Here is a 23,410-nt window from a genome sequence, read left to right as displayed (position 1 = left end):
TGTCGACATTTACCAGTAAATCTTAAGATTTGCCAGTATTCAGACTTTTACCCACATACACAATTTCAAACAAATACTGTGCTGTTCATGTTTCAATCAGTAACAATTGATTAGAGTGCAGCATTTGACCCTGAATATATAAAACAATTAATTAATGACCATCAATACTCACGGCTAAAATGTATCCGTTTGTTTTAATACTGCAACCCTGCTTTTCACACATTTGTCATTTTTAACTGTAAATACACAGATGATTATCAATTTTGTCACGTTACATTTTACACATGGTTTGTATGCATGTGAGGCATTTGTGTTGTATATGGTTATTTATAATTGCTTATTTATAAATGCTTTGGCAACATTGGATCACTCCTGTCATGCTAATAAAGCCAGTTTGAATTTGAATTTATAATTGTAACCATATTTTTGTTTACAATATGTCGTGTTGTGTAAAAACGACTTATTTAATTTTGCTATAAAATCTTGTACAGGTCTATGAAGAATAGTTTAATCATGTCTCTAAAAGTGTCTAAAGTAATGGCAGGCGATTCAGTTTGTCTGATAAGACCATCTGTCATAACGGAAATCTTAAATTTGCGCATTGCTGTTCTGAAATGGACTTGAGCTGCCAGAAACGGCTGCATTGATACACCTGTTGAATCCTTTGAGTTTCGTTAAATAAGTTAATGATAACAGGTAACGTCTGCAATCATATCATTGCTGAACCTGTCCTTCCTTCCTTGCCCTGCAGTACTACTAGTGGCGGCCAGCAAGTTCAGCTTTACGGCAGCAGTAAAGAAGAATACTTTAAAACCTTACTCAGGCACAAAGGCAAGCCGGCAGCACTGAATGCGAACGACAGAGGCTTGGGTTGAGAAGCAGCATCAGCAGAGAGAAATAAGTTACACTTGATTCCAGTATCTCTCTCGGAAAGCAACATGGCCTTACAAACAAACCACAGCGGTGTTCTGCTGCTTAGCCTAGTCTGCTCTGCTCTGCTGTTCAGTCGGGTGTTCTGCGGAAACGAAGCCGAAGAAGATGAACACTCGAAACATTTGTACACGGCTGAGATGTTCACTAACGCCATTGCGGCCAGCCCGCACTTCGTCATGTTCTTCGCTCCTTGGTAATGCTTTTAAAGTGTTAATCCCTAATTTATGGTAGCCTTTTAGTTTTTGTTTTCATGGTTGTTTGTACATTACAGTATATTCTGTATAGTGTTGCCTAGGCCTTGTGACTAGTAGCACAGTTGTTATATGTTCCATTGTGGCATTATCCCTGGGTATTTCAGGTTTTGTCAGACCATCATTAGACACCTTGTATAATATTAGTTAGTTAAGATAACAGATGAGGGTTGGGAATTAGTGTGATTAGTGTGCATGTCGACCTGTTGGGTGGAGCATTACAGTTCTAACTCAGTCTCACTGACTCTGAGCCGTAGGGTACCGCAGTGCTAAAGTGTTTGCAAAGTCAATATCTTTTTTGGGTGCGAGGGTCAAAATCATCAATAACTAGGGATTACATTTAAAGGGGTATTTAAGTATAGCTTAAAGCCGTGTCGTGCAGTTATTGGTTTTCGATATGTTTATAGAAAATTGAAAACAAAATTTAAATCACGCTTTTGAAACACAACTTCTCAGTGAATGCAATGGTTAATCGTTTTGAGCCCCCGGGGTTGCTTCGTCGGCTACGTGGCAAGCGCATTGACGCAGTACGACTGTATATACAGTATGTATTTGTTATTACTTTACTTTAATAGTGCATTCAATATTACTTATTGAAAGCAATTTAACCCATTGTTGTGCACTTTGTTACATTCTCGAAGCACAATTACACAGCAGCGAATTAGTAAATGTTTAACTGGCTCATGCTGAAATGTATCTATATATGCAAGAGTTGCTTTCCTTGCATGCTGTCATGAAAAGATAATGCCGGAAACATTAATGTTTTCACCTTTATAAAAAAAGTACTGCCACTGCCGGCATTGGTATTGCATCGACGTAAACATTTTAAAGTTTAGTAAAGACCCAATGGGTAGCCAACGTTTAAAGAACTGCATCATTTTGCCGGGTTTCTGAATGATTGACATTTGACTTGGAGATTACAGCTGCAATTATTCAGAATGTGTGTTAGGAGTAATGAACCACACATATATATATATATATATATATATATATATATATATATATATATATATATATATATATATATATATATATGTATATATATATGTATGTATGTATTTTAATTTGAGTGACCAATTATTTATTTTCCTCCAATTTGGAATGCCCATTTGTTTTTTTTTCTCCTCACCGCAGCGATTCGCCTGAGGGTGTGTGAGTGTCCTCCGATCTCACAAGCCTAAAGCCAGAATCGCTTTTACTCCGAGCAATCCAGAGCAGAGGTGAGCGGGCTACCGATCCCGGAGATCAGAGAGCAGCCCTGCTTTTTATCCACTCGGTGTCTGTCCAATAGGATTTGTAGCTGTCGGTTTCCCATCCCCCACCCCGGGAGCGTCAGAGCCAATGTGACGCCCCCCTCAGGGTGCCCAGCAAAGTTCGGCCTCTTTGCTCAGCCTGGACGCGTACTGGTGCCGTCCAAGCTGTGTGACTCATCCTGCGCTCCCAGCAGCAGCGCTTTAACTGGATGAGCTACTCGGGGGAAATGTCTGTCTCTCCTCCCACTTCCATGCTGAATCATGAAACGGGAACTTTATTCAGAAGCACCTGCATCATTTTATTATTCAATACCATTGAAAAACATGAATTAAATCTGACAAGCTGCAATGAAAATACTGTATAGTATGATGATAATGTCAAAACAAAAGTGCTTTAAAGTACACCTTATCTTCCCTCTTATTAACATCATTACAGATCCATCTTTTATTGTGCAGAGAACCTTTTGGTTCTTCACATTTCAAATATAACACTGTTGTTAACCGAGCATCCAGCTGGCAGATCTGATTGCCCCTAGAACACTGAAGTGTATTTGAACTGTACTGTACAATGCAACTTTACATGTATACAGTAACTTTGTCTTTGAAATATATATTTTCCAAATTAAAGTATAACACACAAATAACCAAGCAATCTGCTGCTAGGACTAAGAAGTGGAAAAAAATTATTTTAAAATCTTGCTGAGCGCTATTTAAATAGTCTAAAATAAAATTAACAATTCACTGCTTAAATGTGACTGTCTTGCTGGTGGGGCACTGTTGGAATAGAACAGGGCATGGTTCTTGTTTCTGGGCTGAAGGGTAAATGGTTCAATATCTTCTACTTAGGTCATTCATTAGTGTAAGAAACAAAAAGATAATTCCAGTTTCCTTTCCATAGAGTGGAACAGTTTTAAAACACACCCCTGAAAAATGTATAATATTTAATACTTTTAAAAATGACTAAAGGAAAATAAGGAAATGCATAGTCCATGTATTTATAAAGCCTGATTCATGCAGGACTAAAAAATCACCACATAAGCAGGTAGAATCGGAAATTTTTACCAACATCAGTGATATTTAGTCCTCTGCGAACCGTCCATTTATTTTTAACCTAGATCATTTTCTCAGAGGTCCTCTGATTTATTTTTTTAATTTTATTTTTTTATATTTATTTTTGGACTTAAAATTGGTATAATCTGTCCTGAGATTCTATAGTTCAGTAAAACGCAACGATTGGGCATAATCAAATTGGGGATGGGCGAAAATACAAAACATAATTGGCGACTGTAAAAAAATGCTTTGAATGATGCATTTGAAGATATGTATGCGGTCACTCGAGGGACAAAATGGTTGTCCTAGCCTTTGGGAAAAGAAGGTTCTTTACACTGGGTGTAGTGTTATTTTCATGTACACGCTAAAAAGTGGTACGCTGCCCTCTGCACTTGCTTGTACACGCCTAAACAACTTCTGCAGTATGTTATGCTGTTTTAAATTGAATGGATCATATTTTCCAGTCTTTCACATAGTTTTTATTTTAATGTCATATTTTTCCACCATTAAGAAAATACTATGCAAATATTAACTTTCTAACACACGTTCATTGTTTACAAATCATACACAAAAACGACTTCTCTGGCCACAACATCACATTTAATTTACCAACTTTCCTTGATGAAAACGAATCCACGTCTTGGAGGTTACTAGACGTCCTCTGCTTTTGACCAACTCTTGAGGACACCTGGTTTTTAGTCCTGTGCATGCTTAAGATGGCTATTTTCTGCCAAGTTATGATGGAGTGTTTCTATAGCTGACAGGGCTTGTGGACTAGAACAGGAGTGCATAATTGAATTCCTCAAGGTCCAGAGGCCTCCTGGTCTGTTTTATCTACAGTATACCAGGTTTTAATTGGCTGTTAATTACCCATTTCAGTTGTTTACCAGTATAGTACAGTAAGAAAGACACCCTGTCAGTTGAACTGCAATACATAGTGGGAAATGCTACATACCCATGAACCAATAGACCCTGTTAAGCATTTATTTATCAATGTTGTATTTATTTAATACTTGATTAATTTTACCTGCTTTGCAGTGTTGCTATACAGGGACCATGGACTGGACCTTTAACAGCCATTTCGCAGTTTGTTTGCAGGCATACTGTATGTGAAACATCTGAAAGAAATTGATTTGCACCAATCTTGCAAACTATCTTGGTGTATTTGCCATGTTAAGCCAATCACAATTCTAGTTCCTTTGCAAGTGGACTGTACCAGGGAAGTTTATCAACAATTTACTTTAATTCTATCGATACAAAAATGATCTTCTGTTATTTCATTTCCAGGTGTGGCCACTGTCAGAGGCTACAGGGAACATGGAATGAGATGGGGGACAAATACAATAATATGGAAAACCCCCCAGCCTATGTAGTCAAGGTGGACTGCACTCAGCATACCTCACTCTGCTCTGAGCAGGGAGTCCGTGGATACCCCACGTAAGCACGGTCAGATGAAGACAGTGACCAGCCACCATCCCCAAAACAGATTTTTTAAAAGATCTATAGTAGTAAAAATATTTTAACAGATTTACATGCTTTTGTTTTTTATGATTGTTGTATGTTTTTTAAACTTCGAGTAAGTAGCGGGGTTCTGAGAAATATAACATTACACGTTGCTACAACTGTTTAAATAACGTACCTGTAATTTCTTTTCATTGCTAGCATCCTGACAGCTTTTTACGCTTAACTTTAAAGTCAGTTTCAAAGCTCTTTCCAAAATGTCCGCTCTAGTGCACTGATAGTGTAAGGATTGTTGCCCACATTGTCAAACATGTAACACAGCAATATCGATCAATGCTGTGGTACAGAACAGAAAAGCTAGAGCACTTGTTATTTTTTTGTTTTTTTTATCACTCTTCCTGCAGTGATTTAGAGGACAGATCTCAAACCCCAGTGCACTAGAGTGGCCGTTTTTAAATAAGCCTTGAAACGGGCTTTAAAGTTTGTGTAAAAAGTTGTCTGGATGTTCACAATGAAAATAAATGACAGGTACGTTATTTAAACAGTTGTAGCAACACGTTGGCACGTATAACTATTTTTGAGAACCCTGCTACTTACTCTTTAGCAAGCACGTGTTTCAGATATACATGTTTAATATATATTGTGATCTAGTGGTATATGAAAATGTCCTATCTGTCTTCCTGTCCATCCGTATGTTACACTTTCATTTTTTTTTTCATTTTAGAGAACCTCCATGCTTAGCAAAAGTTATTTAGGGCTCTAAATTTGTAAAATTACATCTGTGGCAGGGGATGGATTACAGCTGCTGTTGGGAGTAGATGTCACTAATGTTTGATTAACAGCTCTTGGTCAGGAAAATGTAGCAATCCACATAAACAACTTTGTATAATGTTGTAATATATTTTAGATATTGATCTCTGATGCAGCCATCTGAAATGTCTTTGTATCAGATTGGAAAGATGTCACATTAAGATTAGCGATACTGTTTAATTGTTCTTGTTTAAATATTATACAAACATATGTAGCGTAGGGTTCTGAAAGAACTGATTCATCCCACTCAATCACTTGTAAGCTTGCTGTAATATGAGGAGGAAAGCAGAGCACATAACCAAAAACTGGTTTTGCTTTGCAAATGCAGTTGCAAAGCTTTGTTGCTTCCTGGTATGATGCATGGTCTGTAAAATGTGACCTAACCTTGTTTTGTATGCAGACTAAAGCTGTTCAAGCCTGACCAGGAAGCAGTAAAGTACCAGGGTGCTCGTGATTTGCAGACACTTGAGAACTGGATGCTGAAGACTCTGGATGAGGAGCCTGCTGTAAGTCTACAGCAGGGGTGGTCAAAGTTGGTCATTTCTGCTCCTGGTCTTTGTTCCAACCCTGTCCTAAATTGTTTAGTTGAACCAATTAAACCTGCATCCAGACCATGAAGTAGTTAATTGCATAATTGTATCTTTTAAACCTGGATTGGAATGGCCCCTCCAGGACTGTGATTGGACACCTCTGGTCTACAGAGTAGTCCTTATCCTGATAGCAGGGGTTTAATGACATGCATAATTAGGTGATCCAGACAACTGTATTTCTTTGATCTTTCTCTTGGGAGAAAAAGGAATGAAAATTAGAAACTCACTGGCTCTTCGTGCACTATTTGAGTGAATTTCTTTCTGCTTCTTCCTTTATTTTCCAATGACAAGCTTTTGCTACGAGTCACCCCTCCTGGCAGTGTGACAGGAATTGCTACAGTACCTTGGATGCAAATAAAGCAGTAAATATCTATTCTGATAGGTCCTTTGCTGACAGGAATTCTGTGTAATTTATACAGTGCTGAGATATCAGCACACTGCAGTAGAAATTTTGTATAGGGTAAAATAAAGTGAGTGCTTTCTGCCCCTGTCTTCCTGAAAATGGTTAGGCCGCTTGTTCTAATACATAATTATCTTTCTATTTGCATAAGTGAGTTGAATTATTTTACTTTAAGTAGGACACATTAAAATGCTACAGGTTTTATTTTTAAACCATTGCTTATTAAAGACGGGTAGCTTTTTATAATTCCATTAAACCCAATGTTTCCTTGAAACCTGCACAAGTGTAACCCATGTCAAATTGGAACATTATATAAATTATTTTGGCATTTGCTTCTTAATCCTCAGATTAAAAATCTGTATTTTATTCTGGAAGAGACTGACCACATAATAGATATCAGTGCTTTACTTGCTACTGCATATAAGTGATACATTAAAAGACAGTGACTTTATTGGCCTCAGCATCTTTCTTCAGGGACTGGCAGTTCTAAAGATTTAGATTGATTTAGCAAAGTTACTAGCTCTGGAAGGACATAGCCTACCATGGCTGTTGGATTGGTGGCTAAACTGCGTGAAAGGTGGTGGATTGGAAGGTGACAATAAAATGGAGTAAAGGGGGAGTTAGACAGCAGATGAAAGACTGAAAGATGAGCCCCCTTTCAGTAAATAAGCCCTACAGCTATGGCTAAAAGTTCTGCATCACCCTATAGAATTAACGAATTTAGCTTCATAAAGTCTAATGAAACCTGCTGAATAATGTTACGTTAACATATTGAATTGCGTACCGCTTTGTACTTTTCCATGTACTTAACGAAAAACTGATAAATTTGAAAAATGTGACATTTAGAAATCTAACATGAAATACTGTACTTCTATTATGACTTCTGGTAGACTTTTGAGATATTATTTTGTATCTTATTTGATTACATGATGTAAAATAAAAGATCTAAATTGTTTATATATAAATAGATAGATAGATAGATATGATATATAGATATGACATATAGATATGTAGGTATGTAGATATATAGGGGTGGGCAATGATATGAAAATTGTATATAGATAAGTTTATAACTTTATAACTTTAACTTGGTGGTGCTTTGCTTCACAATATCCATGGAGAAAAACTTAAGTCTTCGTATACAGTGCTTATAGAAAGTCTACACCCCTTTTGAACTTTTTTCACATTTTGTTGTGTCAGTGCCTCGGAGTTTCATGCATTTAAATGAGGATGTTTTCCACTTATCTACACACACTGTTCAGGGGAAAAAAGTTTTTATTGAGCAAAAGATTTTGTCACATGCATACTTTGACCAGTCTTGGCCATAAAAGCCTGTAGCTCTTGCAAAGTTACCATTGGCCTCTTAGTATCTTCTGTGATCAGTATTCTTCTTGCTCGGTCATCCAGTTTGGAGGGATGGCCTGATCTAGGCAGGGTCTTGGTGGTGCCGTACACCTTCCACTTCTTAATAATCGTCCTGACCGTGCTCCAAGGGATATTCAAGGCCTTTAATATTTTTTTTTACCCATCCCCTGATCTGTGCCTTTCAACAACTTTGTCCCGGAGTTCTTTTGAAAGTGCCTTGGTGCTCATGGTTGAGTCTTTGCTTTGAAATGCACTACCCAGCAGAGGGAACCTACAAGAACTGCTGAATTAATCCTCAAATCATGTGAATCACTACAATTTAACATAGCTGGAGGCCACTTAACTTGGTGTGTGATTTTGAAGGCGATTGGTTACACCTGAGCTAATTTAGGATTGCTATTACAAGGGGGGTGGACATTTATCCAACCAAGCTATTTCAGTTTTTATTTTTAATTAATTTTCTACAAATTTCTAGAATGTGTTTTCTTCACTTGGAAGTTATGGGGTAGGAAGTTGTGTAGATCAGTGAAAAAAAAAAAACTATTTTAATGCATTTTAATTCCAGGCTATAAGGCAACAAAAGGTGAACATTTTGAAAGGGGGTGTAGACCTTCTATAGGCACTATATAGATAGATAGATAGATAGATATCTCTCTCTATATATATCTCTATATATAAAAAAAATATTTTAAATCACAGCTACCGGAAGGCACAGATACCTTTCATAATTGGAATGTTGGAAGTGGCGAGTATATCCCTTCCTTTCCTGTGTCAGTTTGGGTATTTGTGGTGTATACCTCCATTTTTTAACAATCTCCAATTTTTCTGGGAAAGTTCTTCTTAAATGGATTCGGCCAAATAGCGAACCGAATACCAAATCTACAAAAACTGTCAAGAAAATTGAAGGAAACTGTTGAATGAAAAACAGACTGGCAGCTACCAACAAGGGATGCGCTCAATCTATAGTTTTGAGCCTTTTAGTTAATAGTATTTTTATTACCGAATGGAAATATATCACTGAATAAGGTTTCAGTTTGAAACATACACAATTTACCGCTAGCCCCCTCCCCCCACAACAGAAATGTAAAAATACAGAACCGTTTACTTTACCTTTACAAGAAAGGAGAGCTGCATCTTTGCCATAACCCACTATTTTCTTTAATGACGTTTCAACCTGTGTCACCTGATCTGAAAGCAGGGTTGCCTAGAGGCTCCAGAATATATATATATATATATATATATATATATATATATATATAATGGCTGCTGTGAATTTTATTTATTTTTTTCTCTCCGTATGATCTCTAGAACACGTTAGACAAAGCAACAAAGCACAAAAGTCTACAACAGTTTGCCGTTGCTATATATTACATGTTTACTGCATAACTTTACTCCATGAAAAGTGTGATGTGATGTGCTGTTGCATATGGGGGTATGTTTGCATTCAGCAGCTGTGTGACATGTTTATTGCGTGCGCCACCAGTAATTTAGGGAGTTGAGAGCTGCGACAGAGTTCATCAAACGTTATTAAATGCAACAGTTATATTCAATACCGGATTTGTGTCTTATTTAAAGAACTGCACACATTGGATGGATGTATTAAAATGGATGTGCGTCTGGGCGGATATATAGGATTCAGATTCGGTTCAACAAATCCTTCGTATTTGGCCGAATCCGAACCCTGCTCAAAAAGTAGGTATTCGAATCCTGGATTTGGCGCATCCTTAATAATATATAACTTTTTTTTAATATATATAAATTTTCTCAATCCTTCATTGTAGTTGATGCAAAACTTTTGTCCACAGCTGTAGCTTCCCATGCACATTAGCTATTTTCTTCCATGACTTTTGAAAATCTTCAAGGGATGGAGATCTGGTCATTGCTTTGATTTTTTTAACTATAAGAGTTACATACTTGAAGTTAAATTAAGATGGTGACGGACTGACATGAAATTCAAGACTAGGTAGAGCATGGTTGCAACCTAAGGTTTGTTTGGTTGTTTGTTTGTTTTTTGTAACATTATTATCGTTATTATTATTATTTTGCAAAGTGTTAGTCTGCCGACATTTTAGAAATAACAAGGTTCCTCATGACTCGTTTTCACTGAGCTGTTATGTCTTTGCCATCTACAGCAGCCAGAGTCTGAACCTGAGCCAACCAAAGCCCCTGAACCAAAGCAGGGCATGTATGATCTCACAGCTTCTAACTTCAAGGCACATGTTGATCAAGGTACAGTACTAAGAGTTTTAAAAATGTGGACAATATCTTTAAAGAAAATGCAGAAAAGGGGCCAGATGTTGCTGACAGTGGTCTGGAGGCTCCAGGTTCTATCTCAAGTTCAGCTGTTCTCGAATTGATTACTATAATTGTGTTTTTGTGTTGTTGATATTATTTATTTGTATTAAATGAAACACTAAAACATTTGAACACAAATATTTTATACTGGGGTATACTTTTTTTTTTAGATAAGATGAATTTAGGATTTTATAATGAACTGTTTTTTCATTACAACTGGTAATAAATAGAAAAGTATTGATACTGAAAGTTTAAACTTTTCAGTGATCCAGAACAATTCATAACCATGGAAAATCAGTCAAAGGTGGGTATAAATCTGTTGAATGAAGCATCTTTGCTTTAACACCTGACCAGATGAACCATTTTTTTCTCCCCTAGGATATCACTTAATTAAATTCTTTGCACCTTGGTGTGGACATTGCAAAGCCCTTGCCCCAACCTGGGAGCAGCTGGCTTTTGTCTTTCAGCACTCTGAAACAGTCAAAATAGGCAAGGTAGGTTACAAATATAAATAGAACATGGTTTACATTTTGCTTTGAGTAAAGAAATTGGGCCAGTAAAATAAAGCTTCTCATCTTACCAAACCAGTGTCAAACTGTTCTGAAGGTTCCTTAATGGGCTAATAAGCTTGTTTTAGTTTGCTTTCACAAACAAAAAAAATAGTACAAATTGCATTTTGTTGTAAAGATCTTAAAGACTCTGTCCCATTTGTTATATTCCTGGACCCTTAATGCAATAATAGGATACCTAAACATAGCTGACTATATTAATAACAATATATTATTAATTTCCACATCTTAGGTTTTGGAGATTTAAGTGGTTGATAAAGACAATTGCGCAGTTCAACAGGATAAACATGTTGAAAGTGGAATAACAACAGCACCCCCAGACTAACGACAAGCTTAAATAGAAGTTGCAGGTCAAGTGGATGAAGTAAAAGGGTGTTGCAAAGCTCATTTGTGATAATTGTACTCGTTAATATGAATCACAACACAGTCCTACCCAGAATATTTGGAATGGCTTTAAATTATCGCAAGGCATACACACTTGACCAGACAAGAGGATGCAAACTGTTGAAAACATTTACCTCGCAAAAATGATCCCATTAAGCATAGTGATTCTGCCATTTACACTCTACCTCTACCCAAAACCATGTGTAGAGTGATGTTTTTTTAGCGGTTAAGTTTATGTATTCCTTAAACAGGGTGTTTAGTTTAAGCTGGTTACTAAAGTCTCTTTTTAATTACAGTATGATTTTTTATTTTTTTTTAGGTTGACTGTACTCAACATTATGAGATTTGCTCGCAGAATCAAGTGCGTGGATATCCTACTCTCTTATGGTTTAAGAATGGAGAAAAGGTACTGTGCACAGTTTACTAGAATTGTATACATTTAATTATAAACCTAATTTCAGAAGGCTTTAAGCCGATCCAGCCCTTCAGGCTATGATCTTAAAATTTTTCTTGGCACGGATTATGTGTTGGTAATCAAGGTTTTACTTATTTGTGACCAAAAAAAAAATGTTTTAGGTAGCTGAATAGGTCAAACATATTTTTTTTGGTCATTCTGTGACAAATAAGGACACAAGAGTCACTTCAGCATGGCACAGTCTCAGATATAACTATACCTAGGCTTGCTACTTTTCGATATTAATCGCTAAAGCTCGTTAAACGTCGAATTCCCAAAAAATATGAGTTTGACTGAAATAGATTTATATAGGATAAACGTCAGTAAAACCACTCTGTATTTTTTATTTTCTTACCAAAAATAATCATTTAGAAATCATCTCCTAGTTTGTGTAGTTTTTATAATTGCAGTCTGTCCTGTCTCCGTTCCGCTCTGAATGGCTGGGGGTCGCTGTCAGTCATCTCAGTGGTCCGTTAGTACTGTAGTTTTACCCTGTTCTGACAGATCTTGTTAACTGAAGCAGTGGTAGAATGCTCTCATTTGCTAACTACAGCGCTTGTCATTCAAAGCGCCTACTTTGAAATTAGCAGGTTAAGGTGTATGTAAGCTTTTGCTTTATACAGTTAGTAACTAGTTTGATTTGAAAATGGGGTACAAGAGAAAAACACTTAATGAATATTGTGCAGAATACCCTGCCCGACGGCTGAAGTCTCCGCGGCAGGACGAATCGGGCCTGTCTGCCTTGCCTGTGACTCTGAGTCCGGCTATGCTAAAGCAGAAGAGCGGGAGCACAGACTCCAAATAATAAGTTAGTTCTGTTCACCTATCTAATGTTTTGTTCTGTGCATATTATTTTTACTCGTAAATTTATGCTATAATTTATGCTATGTCTATGTAAGACACTTTTATATGCTGCGTTTACTATGGTTTATTTGAGACAATTTTTAAATGTATAGCTCAGCTGGGACCAAACGTTATTTCAATTAGAATGTTGGTAACCATGGTTTTGTTGCGTGTTGAATATGATAAAGGAGTTTTGCTAAATCGGACATTTTTCAATGGCATAAAAAGCTTTTTTTTTTTTTTTTTTTTTTTCTTTTTTTTTTTTTAAAGCATAAAGGTCGATTTCACCCATTCTCTGCTTGAATTGAAAAATAAAGATCGAAAAACCTGATAAATTCTTTCTAAAATAAATGTTGATATTAATCGTCAATTTGGCAAAAAAAAAAAAGAATAGTAGCAAGCCTAAATATAACCGCGTGTTGATTTGGATTCACCCAACTATTACCATGAAAATGACACCCAGTTGAGTCTTTAGCTCAAATAGATCTAGCAATACAGCAATTTGAATGTGAGTGGGTCTGTTCAACAAAGCCACAATCTTAAATTTGGAGTGGGTCTGTGTATTAAATGCTTAATTGCTGTGGCAGAATAATCAAAACTGCTCATAGCTTACCACTTGTTTACATTACAAACACTGACAGTGGGGCTTTGTTGCTTCTTCTCTAATACAGAAGTTATTACGACACACTTGCGTTTTTCTTCCACAGGTTGATCAGTACAGAGGGAAGAGGGACCTGGATTCCTTGAAGGAGTTTGTGGACTCCCAGCTAAAGGTTGCCTCGGAGCCTACTGAGGACGCTTCAGACAATGAGGTGCAACAGCAAGCTGAAGAAGCTGCAAAGGAGGAGCACGAGGAGCAGGAGGTAAACATCGGGGAGCATAAAGAAAAAAAAGACGTCCAGTTCATTATAAAATATATACATTTTTAAAACAAATGTATAGAGTTAACCTGTCTCCGTCTTCAGCTGTTTTCAGTGGCTTTCATCAACATAAAAATCTAGTTGAATGAAGCAATGAAAGGTGAGGTGCAGTGTACTAAAATGATGGTTTATAGCCATTCATGCTTTGTGGTCTGTAGCTCACAAAGTCATGGACATCAATGACACACACTTTTGACCTCCAAGTTAAGAAACACCAGTCCACTCCTTTGTTTATGAATAGGATAGAACAGATGATCATATATATATACAGTGCCTTGCAAAAGTATTCAGACCCCTGACCAATTCTCTCATATTACTGAATTACAAATGGTACATTGAAATTTCGTTCTGTTTAATATTTTATTTTAAAACACTGAAACTCAAAATCAGTTATTGTAAGGTGACATTGGTTTTATGTTGGGAAATATTTTTAAGAAAAATAAAAAACTGAAATATCTTGCTTGCATAAGTATTCAACTCCCACACATGAATATTTGGTAGAGTCACCTTAATACCAGCTTTGCACACAGTGTAGGAGTGCTTTTGGCCCATTCTTCTTGGCAGATTTGCTCCAGGTTGTTCAGGTTGGTTGGACGACACTTGTGGACCGCAATTTTCAAATAGTGCCACAGATTCTCAATGGGATTGAGATCAGGATTTTGACTGGGCCACTGTAGGACATTCACCTTTTTGTTCTTGAGCCACTCCAATGTTGCTTTGGCCTTGTGCTTGGGATAATTGTCCTGCTGAAAGGTGAATTTCCTCCCAAGCTTCAGTTTTTTAGCGGACTGAAGCAGGTTCTCTTGCAGTATGTCCCTGTATTTTGCTCCATCCATTCTTCCTTCAATTTTAACAAGATGCCCAGTCCCTGCTGATGAGAAGCATCCCCACAGCATGATACTGCCACCACCATACTTCACTGTAGGGATAGTGTGTCTTGAGGCATGGGCAGTGTTAGGTTTGCGCCACACATAGCGCTTTGAGTTTTGGCCAAAAAGCTCTATCTTGGTCTCATCTGACCACAAAACCTTTTCCCACATCGCAGCTGGGTCACTCTCATGCTTTCTGGCAAACTCCAGACGTGCTTTCAGATGGTACTTTTTGAGTAACGGCTTCTTTTTTGCCACCCTCCCATACAGGCCAGTGTTATGCAGAGCTCTTGATATGGTTGACTGGTGCACCACTACTCTACTCCCAGCCACTGAACTCTGTAGCTCCTTGTGTTTTTGTGTAAAAACACAAACAATTACAACACAGACAAACGCAACACAAAAACACGTAACACGTCTTTCTCTTTTTCTTTTATTATTGAGAGCTCCTCTCTCAGTCCTTCTCTCTACCGAGCTTTACCCGAACGAAGGAAAAGAACAGCGTTACCCTGGCCTCTATATGTAATCCTGCATGATATCTAGGTAAACGGTTGCAGCTGCCTTATTACTTGCAGCTGCCCCTCGTTTACCTGTCAAATCAATACGGTCTTACAACAGAGTCTCGCTTCTTTCCAGGCTGACCCACTTCCCGGTCCCGGAAACGAACTGTCAGGCCAGCCCTTCCAGATACTTCTCCTCCCGTTCTTTAGCACCCTCACAGGTCGGGGGGAAGATTTATCACCAGAACTCATTGTATTTCTGTCACATATCCCACCGCTCAGAGTGGAGCTGAAGGATCACTCGGCTAAATCTACCTTTCCCATTACTCCCCCCTCCCGGGAAAAATAATCTGCATTTTGGTGGTCTTTCCCCGCACAGTGTACCATATGGTACATGAAGGGCTGCAATGCCCTTTTTACGCCCACATGGGCGTAAAACCTGGTCCATCAGTCTCTGAAAGGCAGCGGGCACACCATGTAGCCCAAATGGCATGGTTTTAAAGTGGAACAGCCCTTCTGGTGTTGAAAATGCGGTTTTCTCTCTGGAGCTGCGGGTTAAAGGGATTTGCCAGTATCCCTTCGTCAGGTCCAGAGTGGAAATAAACCTTGCTTTTCCCAGTCTGTCTAAAAGTTCGTCGACCCGAGGCATGGGACACGCATCGAACTTAGCAATAGCATTTACCTTTCTGAAATCCACGCAGAAGCGGTTGGTGCCGTCTTTCTTGGCCACTATGACAATAGGACTGCACCACTCGCTCCTGGAAGGTTCAATCACCCCAAGCTCGAGCATATCCCATACCTCTTTGCGAACGCCACTCCGTCGACTTTCCGGGATCCGGTATGGTCTCTCTCGCACTGTGACACCTGGTGGAGAGATAATGTCATATTCAACTAAGTTTGTTCTGCCGGGCACGTCAGAAAAAACATCGCTGAACTCCTCAATAAGTTTACGCAGCTCTCTTTGCTGATCCGGAACCAATTGTTCCCCCATTGAAATCGCTCTTGTGCTCGGGGTCTCTGGACAGGGGCCTAAATCATCCTCCATATTGCCTGGGGCTATAAATAAGACCTCCCTTGCCTGCCAGGGCTTTAACAAATTAACATGGTAAATTTCACGTTCATTCCGGCGATCGGGCTGTCTAATTTCATAATTTACTTTCCCTATGGCCCGAATCACCTCATACGGCCCCTGCCATTTAGCACACAGTTTTGATTCTGATGAGGGAAGCAGCAGCATTACCTTGTCCCCTGGTCGAAAGGTTCGAATCCATGCATTTTTGTTGTAATGCTGCTGCTGTCGGTGCTGAGCCGATCTGAGGTTGTCTTGGGCCAAACGACCGACCAAATCCAGTAGGAGCACATACTTCGCTACATTTTTGGACGAGCCTTTGTGCTCCTCCCACCCCTCCCTCAGCAGGTCGAGAATGCCGCGAGGCTGCCGGCCGTACAGGAGCTCAAAGGGGGAGAACCCCGTTGAACTCTGCGGCACTTCTCTCACCGCAAAAAGGAGGTAGGGAAGAAGCGATGCCCAATGTTTCTGCTCCTGTGTTACGAATCACCTCAGCATCGACTAAGGTCTGATTAAAACGTTCAACCAGACCGTCCGATTGTGGATGATAAACGGACGTCCTGATGGGACGTATTTTCAATATTTTGTACACCTGCTGTAACGTATTGGACAAAAAATTGGTCCCGTGATCGGTCAGAATCTCCTTGGGGATCCCTACTCTAGCCATAATCTGCGCTAACTCGGTGGCTATTGCAGCGGCACTAGTGGACCTCAATGGAACTGCCTCCGGGTATCGCGTTGCATAATCCACCACCACTAATATATGCGTATCCCCGGAGTCAGAAGGTAGCAAAGGGCCCACTATGTCCATTGCAATGCGCTCGAAAGGAGTGGAAATAATCGGCAGTGGGACCAAAGGGGCGGGGTGCACTCGACCCGGCGCTACTCGCTGGCAGTCTGGGCATGTGGCTACATATCTCGACACATCAGTATGAAGACCGAGCCAATAGAATCGAGCCAATATCCGTTCCCTCGTCTTCTCGGCTCCGAGGTGCCCCGCAAAAGGGATATCATGCGTCTTTCTCTTTTTCTTTTATTATTGAGAGCTCCTCTCTCAGTCCTTCTCTCTACCGAGCTTTACCCGAACGAAGGAAAAGAACAGCGTTACCCTGGCCCCTATATGTAATCCTGCATGATATCTAGGTAAACGGTTGCGGCTGCCTTATTACTTGCAGCTGCCCCTCGTTTACCTGTCAAATCAATACAGTCTTACAACAGAGTCTCGCTTCTTTCCAGGCTGACCCACTTCCCGGTCCCGGAAACGAACTGTCAGGCCAGCCCTTCCAGATACTTCTCCTCCCGTTCTTTAGCGTCCTCACAGGTCGGGAGGAAGATTTATCACCAGAACTCATTGTATTTCTGTCACACTCCTTTAAAGTGATTGTTGGCCTCTCTGTGGCTTCTCTCACAAGTCTCCTTCTTGTTTGAGCGCTGAGTTTTGAGGGACGGCCTTTTCTTGGCAGTGCCTCGGTGGTGTGATGCAGCTTCCACTTCCTGATTATTGATCCAACTGTGCTCACTGGGCTATCCAAACACTTGGATATTATTTTGTACCCTTTCCCTAATCTATGCATTTGTATTACTTCATCTCTAACTTCTGTAGAACAGTGGGGTTTTTATCCAGAAAATGTGACAGCAACTTTATTGGTTCACAGGTGGAGGCCAATGGTAAAGTAATTGTGTCCTCGTTAGGGCAATTTCTTTCACAGGGATTGAATACTTGTGCAAGCATGATATTTCAGTTTTTTATTTTTCATAAAAATATTTCCCAACATAAAACCAATGTCACCTTACAATAATTGATTTTGAGTTTCAGTGTTTTAAAATAAAATATCAAACAGAACGAAATTTCAATGTACCATTTGTAATTCAGTAATATGAGAGAATTGGTCAGGGGTCTGAATACTTTTGCAAGGCATTGTATATATGTGTGTAGACATGTAAATTCTTGAAACAGGAATAGGTCATAACGGCCATGCCTCCTTTCTCAGAATAAGGGTAGAATCGATGATCCCATCTAAATTAAGTATGAACTTTTGTTAATTTGATTTGTAAGAAGTTTTTGAACGGAAGTGGTTAATGCTTGCAACCTTGCACATGCTATGATGTCTGTAAGGTAATTGTAGCAGATACTAGAATATAGGATTCTGTTCTTGGAATCAAATAAAATATGCTGAGGGCGATTGAGTTGGCACAGAACAGATTAGAATTTTGACAGCTTTTCAAATTGGATAGTTGACAATATTTGACCTGATATTTTAACCCGGCGATATATTTCTTTTCTCTCCTCAGTCCACTGTCCTTACCCTGGGTGAAAGTAACTTTGATGAGACAGTTGCCAAAGGTCTTACTTTTATCAAGTTTTATGCCCCATGGTAAGGAAACAACTTTCTTTAAAGAAGTACAACATTTCTCTTTATTGTTTCTTACTGATTTCGATATGCATACAGTTATCCCCTATCTTACAATTCTGTAATTCTGCGTTTTCAATTTTTGATGAAAAGCATAATACGAGAGAGCACTGCATTTCTATTTGGATGTGAATTAAAAATTGTTTCATTAGATTGAGTTGCTATGCAAGTGTGCAGATGACTAAGTATAAACACATTCATTTTAGCTTTTTATTCCTAATAGCAATTACCCAAACAGCCACGTAAAGGTAAAGGCTTTCATAAAAATAAAAAATAAACGTCCTGATTTATACTCTACAGTTGTATTAGGTGTAGTATTCATACATTACAGAATTCTTCTCTACTACCAGGTATAAACACATTCTGCAACCCGGAAATAGTAAATACTGGTTTGTCAATGTCGTTTTTTTTTTTTTGTTTGTTTTTTTAAAAAGAGATTTTTGCAGCTATGAGAACCAGAACTCCACATAGATATTATGAATTGTTTGCTACAGACCCTGACAGTGGGGCTCTGTTGCTTCTTTTGTAGCACAGGTGCTACAGTACATAATGGCTGTTTTGCTATAAACAGCATTTAGTAATTAATCTGTTTTTAGTGTTGTATTGAAAATAGTCTTCTCATAGATGTCAGTTGCCTAATTCTGTATATGGCTATCTCACATAGAGCGTTGTTGTTTTTTTTTTTTTTTTTTTTTAATTATTCATATTTTGCTTTGAGATTAATAGCAGGCTAGACGAAGAGGAAGGATTAATTTTGTTGTCTACTGTTCTGATCGACCAAAACATTTCCTAAGTAGCTAATTATGCTTGTCTGCTTGAGGACACCAGGGTAATAATTACGTATGGCTTGCATCTTATTGCGTGCAGCAAAGGAATATAAACTAATGTTTTTTGTTTGTTTGTTTTTTAAAGGTGTGGTCACTGTAAAAATCTTGTTCCTACTTGGGAAGATCTCTCTAAGAAGGAGTTCCCTGGTCTGACAGATGTGAAGATTGCCAAAGTGGACTGCACTGTTGAGCGGACGCTGTGCAATCGCTTCTCTGTAAGGATCTTTCTGTTTTGGAATAAGAATAATGTTCTCTGCCCAACCATAAATATAGATGCTTCCTTTTTTTTTTTTTTTTTTTTTGCTTAAGCACAGTCAACACCATAGCATTCTCTTCCCACATCAGGAAGTGTTTTAAGTAAGCATCAGGCTTGCAAAAAAACAAAGTATTATAACATGCACCAGTACAGTACAGGGCTCCAGACTGCGACTAAAATGGTCGCCAATGCGACTAGAATTTTTTTTTTTTTTTTTTTTTTTTTTTGGGGGGGGGAGTTAGGTGCCATTGGCACCAGTAACACAAAAAATGTTGCCTTGCCCTTTAAAAACCTGTGTCCGTATGTATGAATGTGCTAAGACATCGATCTGTAAAGGAAAACAAAGGCAGCATATCGCATATTTTTAACTGAAGTGTGAGAGGGACGATAAAAAGCCATTAGCTCTAAGGAAAGAAGTTATCTAAGGGAAGAAATTAGCCTGTATTCCTGACTGGCTTATATGGAACTACTGAACTTATTTTATATTTGTATTCCTTGTCTCACAGTCTGTATTTCAAAAACATGTGCAGGAATGTTGAATGCACACCCATTTTTCTGTGGTCTTTCTTTGTTTTGTCTTTTTTTCTTTCACAAGAGTTAACTGATCATAGGACTAAGCCCACGAGCAACTTTGAGAAACTACAGTTCCAATGCACATTAACTCACAATTTTTGACTAACCTCTGTGAATAGTGCCCTATATTTGTTTTTGTGGTTCCGATATAAAATGTGTCTGTCATGAAACCTAATACAACCTACATGAAACCCCACTAACACTGTATTTTTCTTTGTAGGTCAGAGGCTACCCAACTCTACTGCTGTTCCGTGCTGGTCAACAAGGTGACGAACATAATGGAGGCAGAGATCTTGAAAGTTTGCATAGCTTTGTGATGCGCCAGGCCAGAGATGAACTGTAGCACACAGTTGCCCCTTCCAGCTTTCTTTTACTACCATTCTTTGCTTTCAGACCTTGGTTCTGTTACTGTTTTGTTACTGAAGGTATAGGAGAAGATGTGGTTATCTGGACTGATCTTTCAGTCATTTACGTGGGTGAGAGATGGAACTGATTTAATGAGTAGATGAGTGTGTGTTTTTATTTCTTAACTTTCATCAGCAAGTCTACAACTGCCCGTTCTTCTCATAGCGCCAATATAGTTTTATTTCCTGGGTTCTTTTTTTTTTTTTAATATAAATTCATTGTTTGCTTGACTGTGAAGCTTAAAAGTGAAGGTAGATAGTGCAGTACAGTTTCCTGCACGTGAGCATTTTGGGTTGACTTTCCAGAACTGTTGATTGATTTGCTACATTGTAATGGCACTGTCTTACTTACTTTAACTCTTCAATCATCAATGTAGATTCTGAACTCTTTTTATATATGCAGATACATTTTGACACACCATACTTGACTACTGTATTTTATTTTTCTGGTATGAAGTTAGAACAGACTTCTTGCCTAGCAAAGGCTTTGGTTTGTTCAACATGCAGGTAACCAGATTTCACTGTATCATATCATGCATTATTATCTCCTCAACATGAGTAAAAGCACAACTATGGATTTTGTACTGTGAGCATTGGGCCTTAATGACCCAGGAAGTAGCTTATTATAAACTTCTGTGTTTTTAGTTGTTGATTCGATGATATGGTTTAATTTATGTAGCTTCTAATTATTTTGCATCTGGTGGGGCTTGGCTGTAAAGAGGTGGTACCTGTTTAGAATATGTTCTGTTCATGGTATGGAACTTCACTGTCATTGGCCATCTGTGCTTGGAAAAACTGACATTCAACCCTTCTGTTTTAAAAGTGTACTTCTTCTGACCAGGGTTTGATGTGTGTAAACTTTAATTGCTTTTAAAACTGTCACCATTTTACCACCAGAACTACGAAGTTTGACACATGACACATGCCTTAACCCCCATCAGCGGCAATAATTATGCTCACACGGAGGGCGGAAATGGGATGCCAATGCACCTCACATACAGTACATAAAAGTGGTTAACTTATAATTTAACGCAAAAGAACGAACGATAAATAATAATAAAAAGTTACATTGTACTTGCAAACTTAACATGTACAAAATGTTGTAAAACAAAAATCAAACTTGCATACATAACAAAAAAAGAGATAGGCTCTGTCTATTCCCAGAATAAAATCGTACTTTTTCAATAATGTACTGTAGGAGATAAGCAGGCTACTTAAAAAAAAATAAAAAAAATATGCAGCAACCAAATAGTGCTGGAAAACATGTGTATTATATACACATACATCATTCTAAGAGGAAATTGAGTACATATAACTAATATAAATCGATCATTTGTCTACATCTATCCCAGCTCCCCTACAACTCTGTATTATGTAAGTAAACAGGAGCTACATTTGGTAGCCTATACAATATATTTTTGACTGGGGATGGAAAAAATAATAATCATAGTTGTTCAATACTGTGCTGTATCAATAAAGAATGCAATTATCAAACACAGTACTGGAAACTAATGTATTCTAAATACTGTATATGCAGTTTCATGAAAATGACTATTGGCTAAACAAAAATATTTAGGGCTAATTCACTGCATTTGAAGATGCACCATTTCTACATCCCCTTCAGCTCTCCTGCAACTCTCAACAATCTGTTCTGCCAGTAAGCAGGAGCTGTGATTGTGGTATGTGAAAAATGTATCTTTTTAGTATCCCTTGGAAGGCAGAGAAACTATCGTGTACTTTTTGATTAAGTATTACTCCAATTTCCCCAGAGTCAGACAAGTCTGTAGAAGGTCTGTAGAATCTGCTTTCTTAGAATGACCTTAACGAAGGTGTAGGCAATATGTGCATATTATTTAATGCTTGGAAAAGAAACTGTGACAAGTGTTTGATTATTAAAGATAGCGTTATCTCCGTCACCAGAAGTGCCCTCGCACAGCTCCTTTAATATTAACTCTGCCAGCTATATGGAGCGTCTTGCTCACATTGATGTCTTGTATGTCTATAATCTAAACGGAACTTAAGCTGTCATCCATATAAGACTTAAAATCGGTTTACTCATTGGCCATTATATTATTAGTGTATTTGGTGATATTAATAAGGCAATCAGTAAATCACTCCAGGGGGAATACCCCATCAGGGTTGAGTTTTAAAGAGCAATTAGAGCCACCTCTGTATTTAGATGATTAAAACACACCCTGTTATTTGTACTTTTATAATAAGTAAATAAAATAAGAGTGATCTAACATTTGCTGCCCCTTGTATGTACAGTATATTGATTGGTTCTAGGGCACATCAGTTGTGTTCAGATTTGTGTCTCAATGTTCCTATTACAGTATATTGTTATGTGAATGATCTTTTCCTATATGCTAAGGATTGTCTCCTGCATGTATTTTTCTTTTGTTTTCTCCTGTATACTTTTTCTTTTTTCTTTTCCCCCTGCCTGAGGCACACACTTCTGCCCATGTGGTACTGAAGTGAAAAGCTCTGCAGGCCAAAAGTTAAATAGGAAGTGTAACAAAATGCTTTCTATTCTTTACCATTGACTAACGCAACTGTAAAACTGCCTGGCTTAAAGTTCCTTATAAAAATACAGTAACAGTCCAAAAATTTCCAGGGCTTTCCTACAAATGTCATTGTTTTATGTGTGTGTGACAGTATTTTTTAAAGTTAGATTTATGCCCATTCAATTAGGGAAACAAATGACTGGACAGGAAAACACTTAATGTCAGTAAAAATCTTTATGCATAGCACATGGTGTAAAAGACATATAAAAGTCTCCAGTGAAGGAAAGCTGTTTTTTTTTTTTTTGTTTGTTTGTTTTCTTTTTGTTTTTACATTGCCCCAAGTACAAAAACAAAATTGATTGTAAAATTGTTTACATGACTTTCTGACAATTTCATAATAAATTTTTTCCAAAAAACTG

General features: G+C 38.2%; 1 protein-coding gene across 1 annotated transcript; it reads left to right on the top strand.

Annotated features, from left to right (window-relative positions):
* Positions 1 to 623: 623 nt before the first annotated feature.
* Positions 624 to 23,410, top strand: LOC117394426 (thioredoxin domain-containing protein 5-like). Its single transcript, XM_033992687.3, has 10 exons — positions 624 to 1,126; positions 4,775 to 4,924; positions 6,159 to 6,264; positions 10,246 to 10,342; positions 10,787 to 10,902; positions 11,681 to 11,767; positions 13,366 to 13,521; positions 18,309 to 18,391; positions 19,340 to 19,469; positions 20,304 to 23,410. The coding sequence occupies exons 1-10, from the start codon at positions 939 to 941 to the stop codon at positions 20,424 to 20,426; spliced, it is 1,236 nt and encodes a 411-aa protein (XP_033848578.3). The 5' UTR covers positions 624 to 938; the 3' UTR covers positions 20,427 to 23,410.

The sequence above is a fragment of the Acipenser ruthenus genome, chromosome 3, assembly GCF_902713425.1.
Source record: "Acipenser ruthenus chromosome 3, fAciRut3.2 maternal haplotype, whole genome shotgun sequence".
In the NCBI taxonomy this organism is placed as follows: domain Eukaryota; kingdom Metazoa; phylum Chordata; class Actinopteri; order Acipenseriformes; family Acipenseridae; genus Acipenser; species Acipenser ruthenus.
Note: the sequence above shows the minus strand (reverse complement) of the source record. Positions and strands in the feature narration are given on the sequence as shown.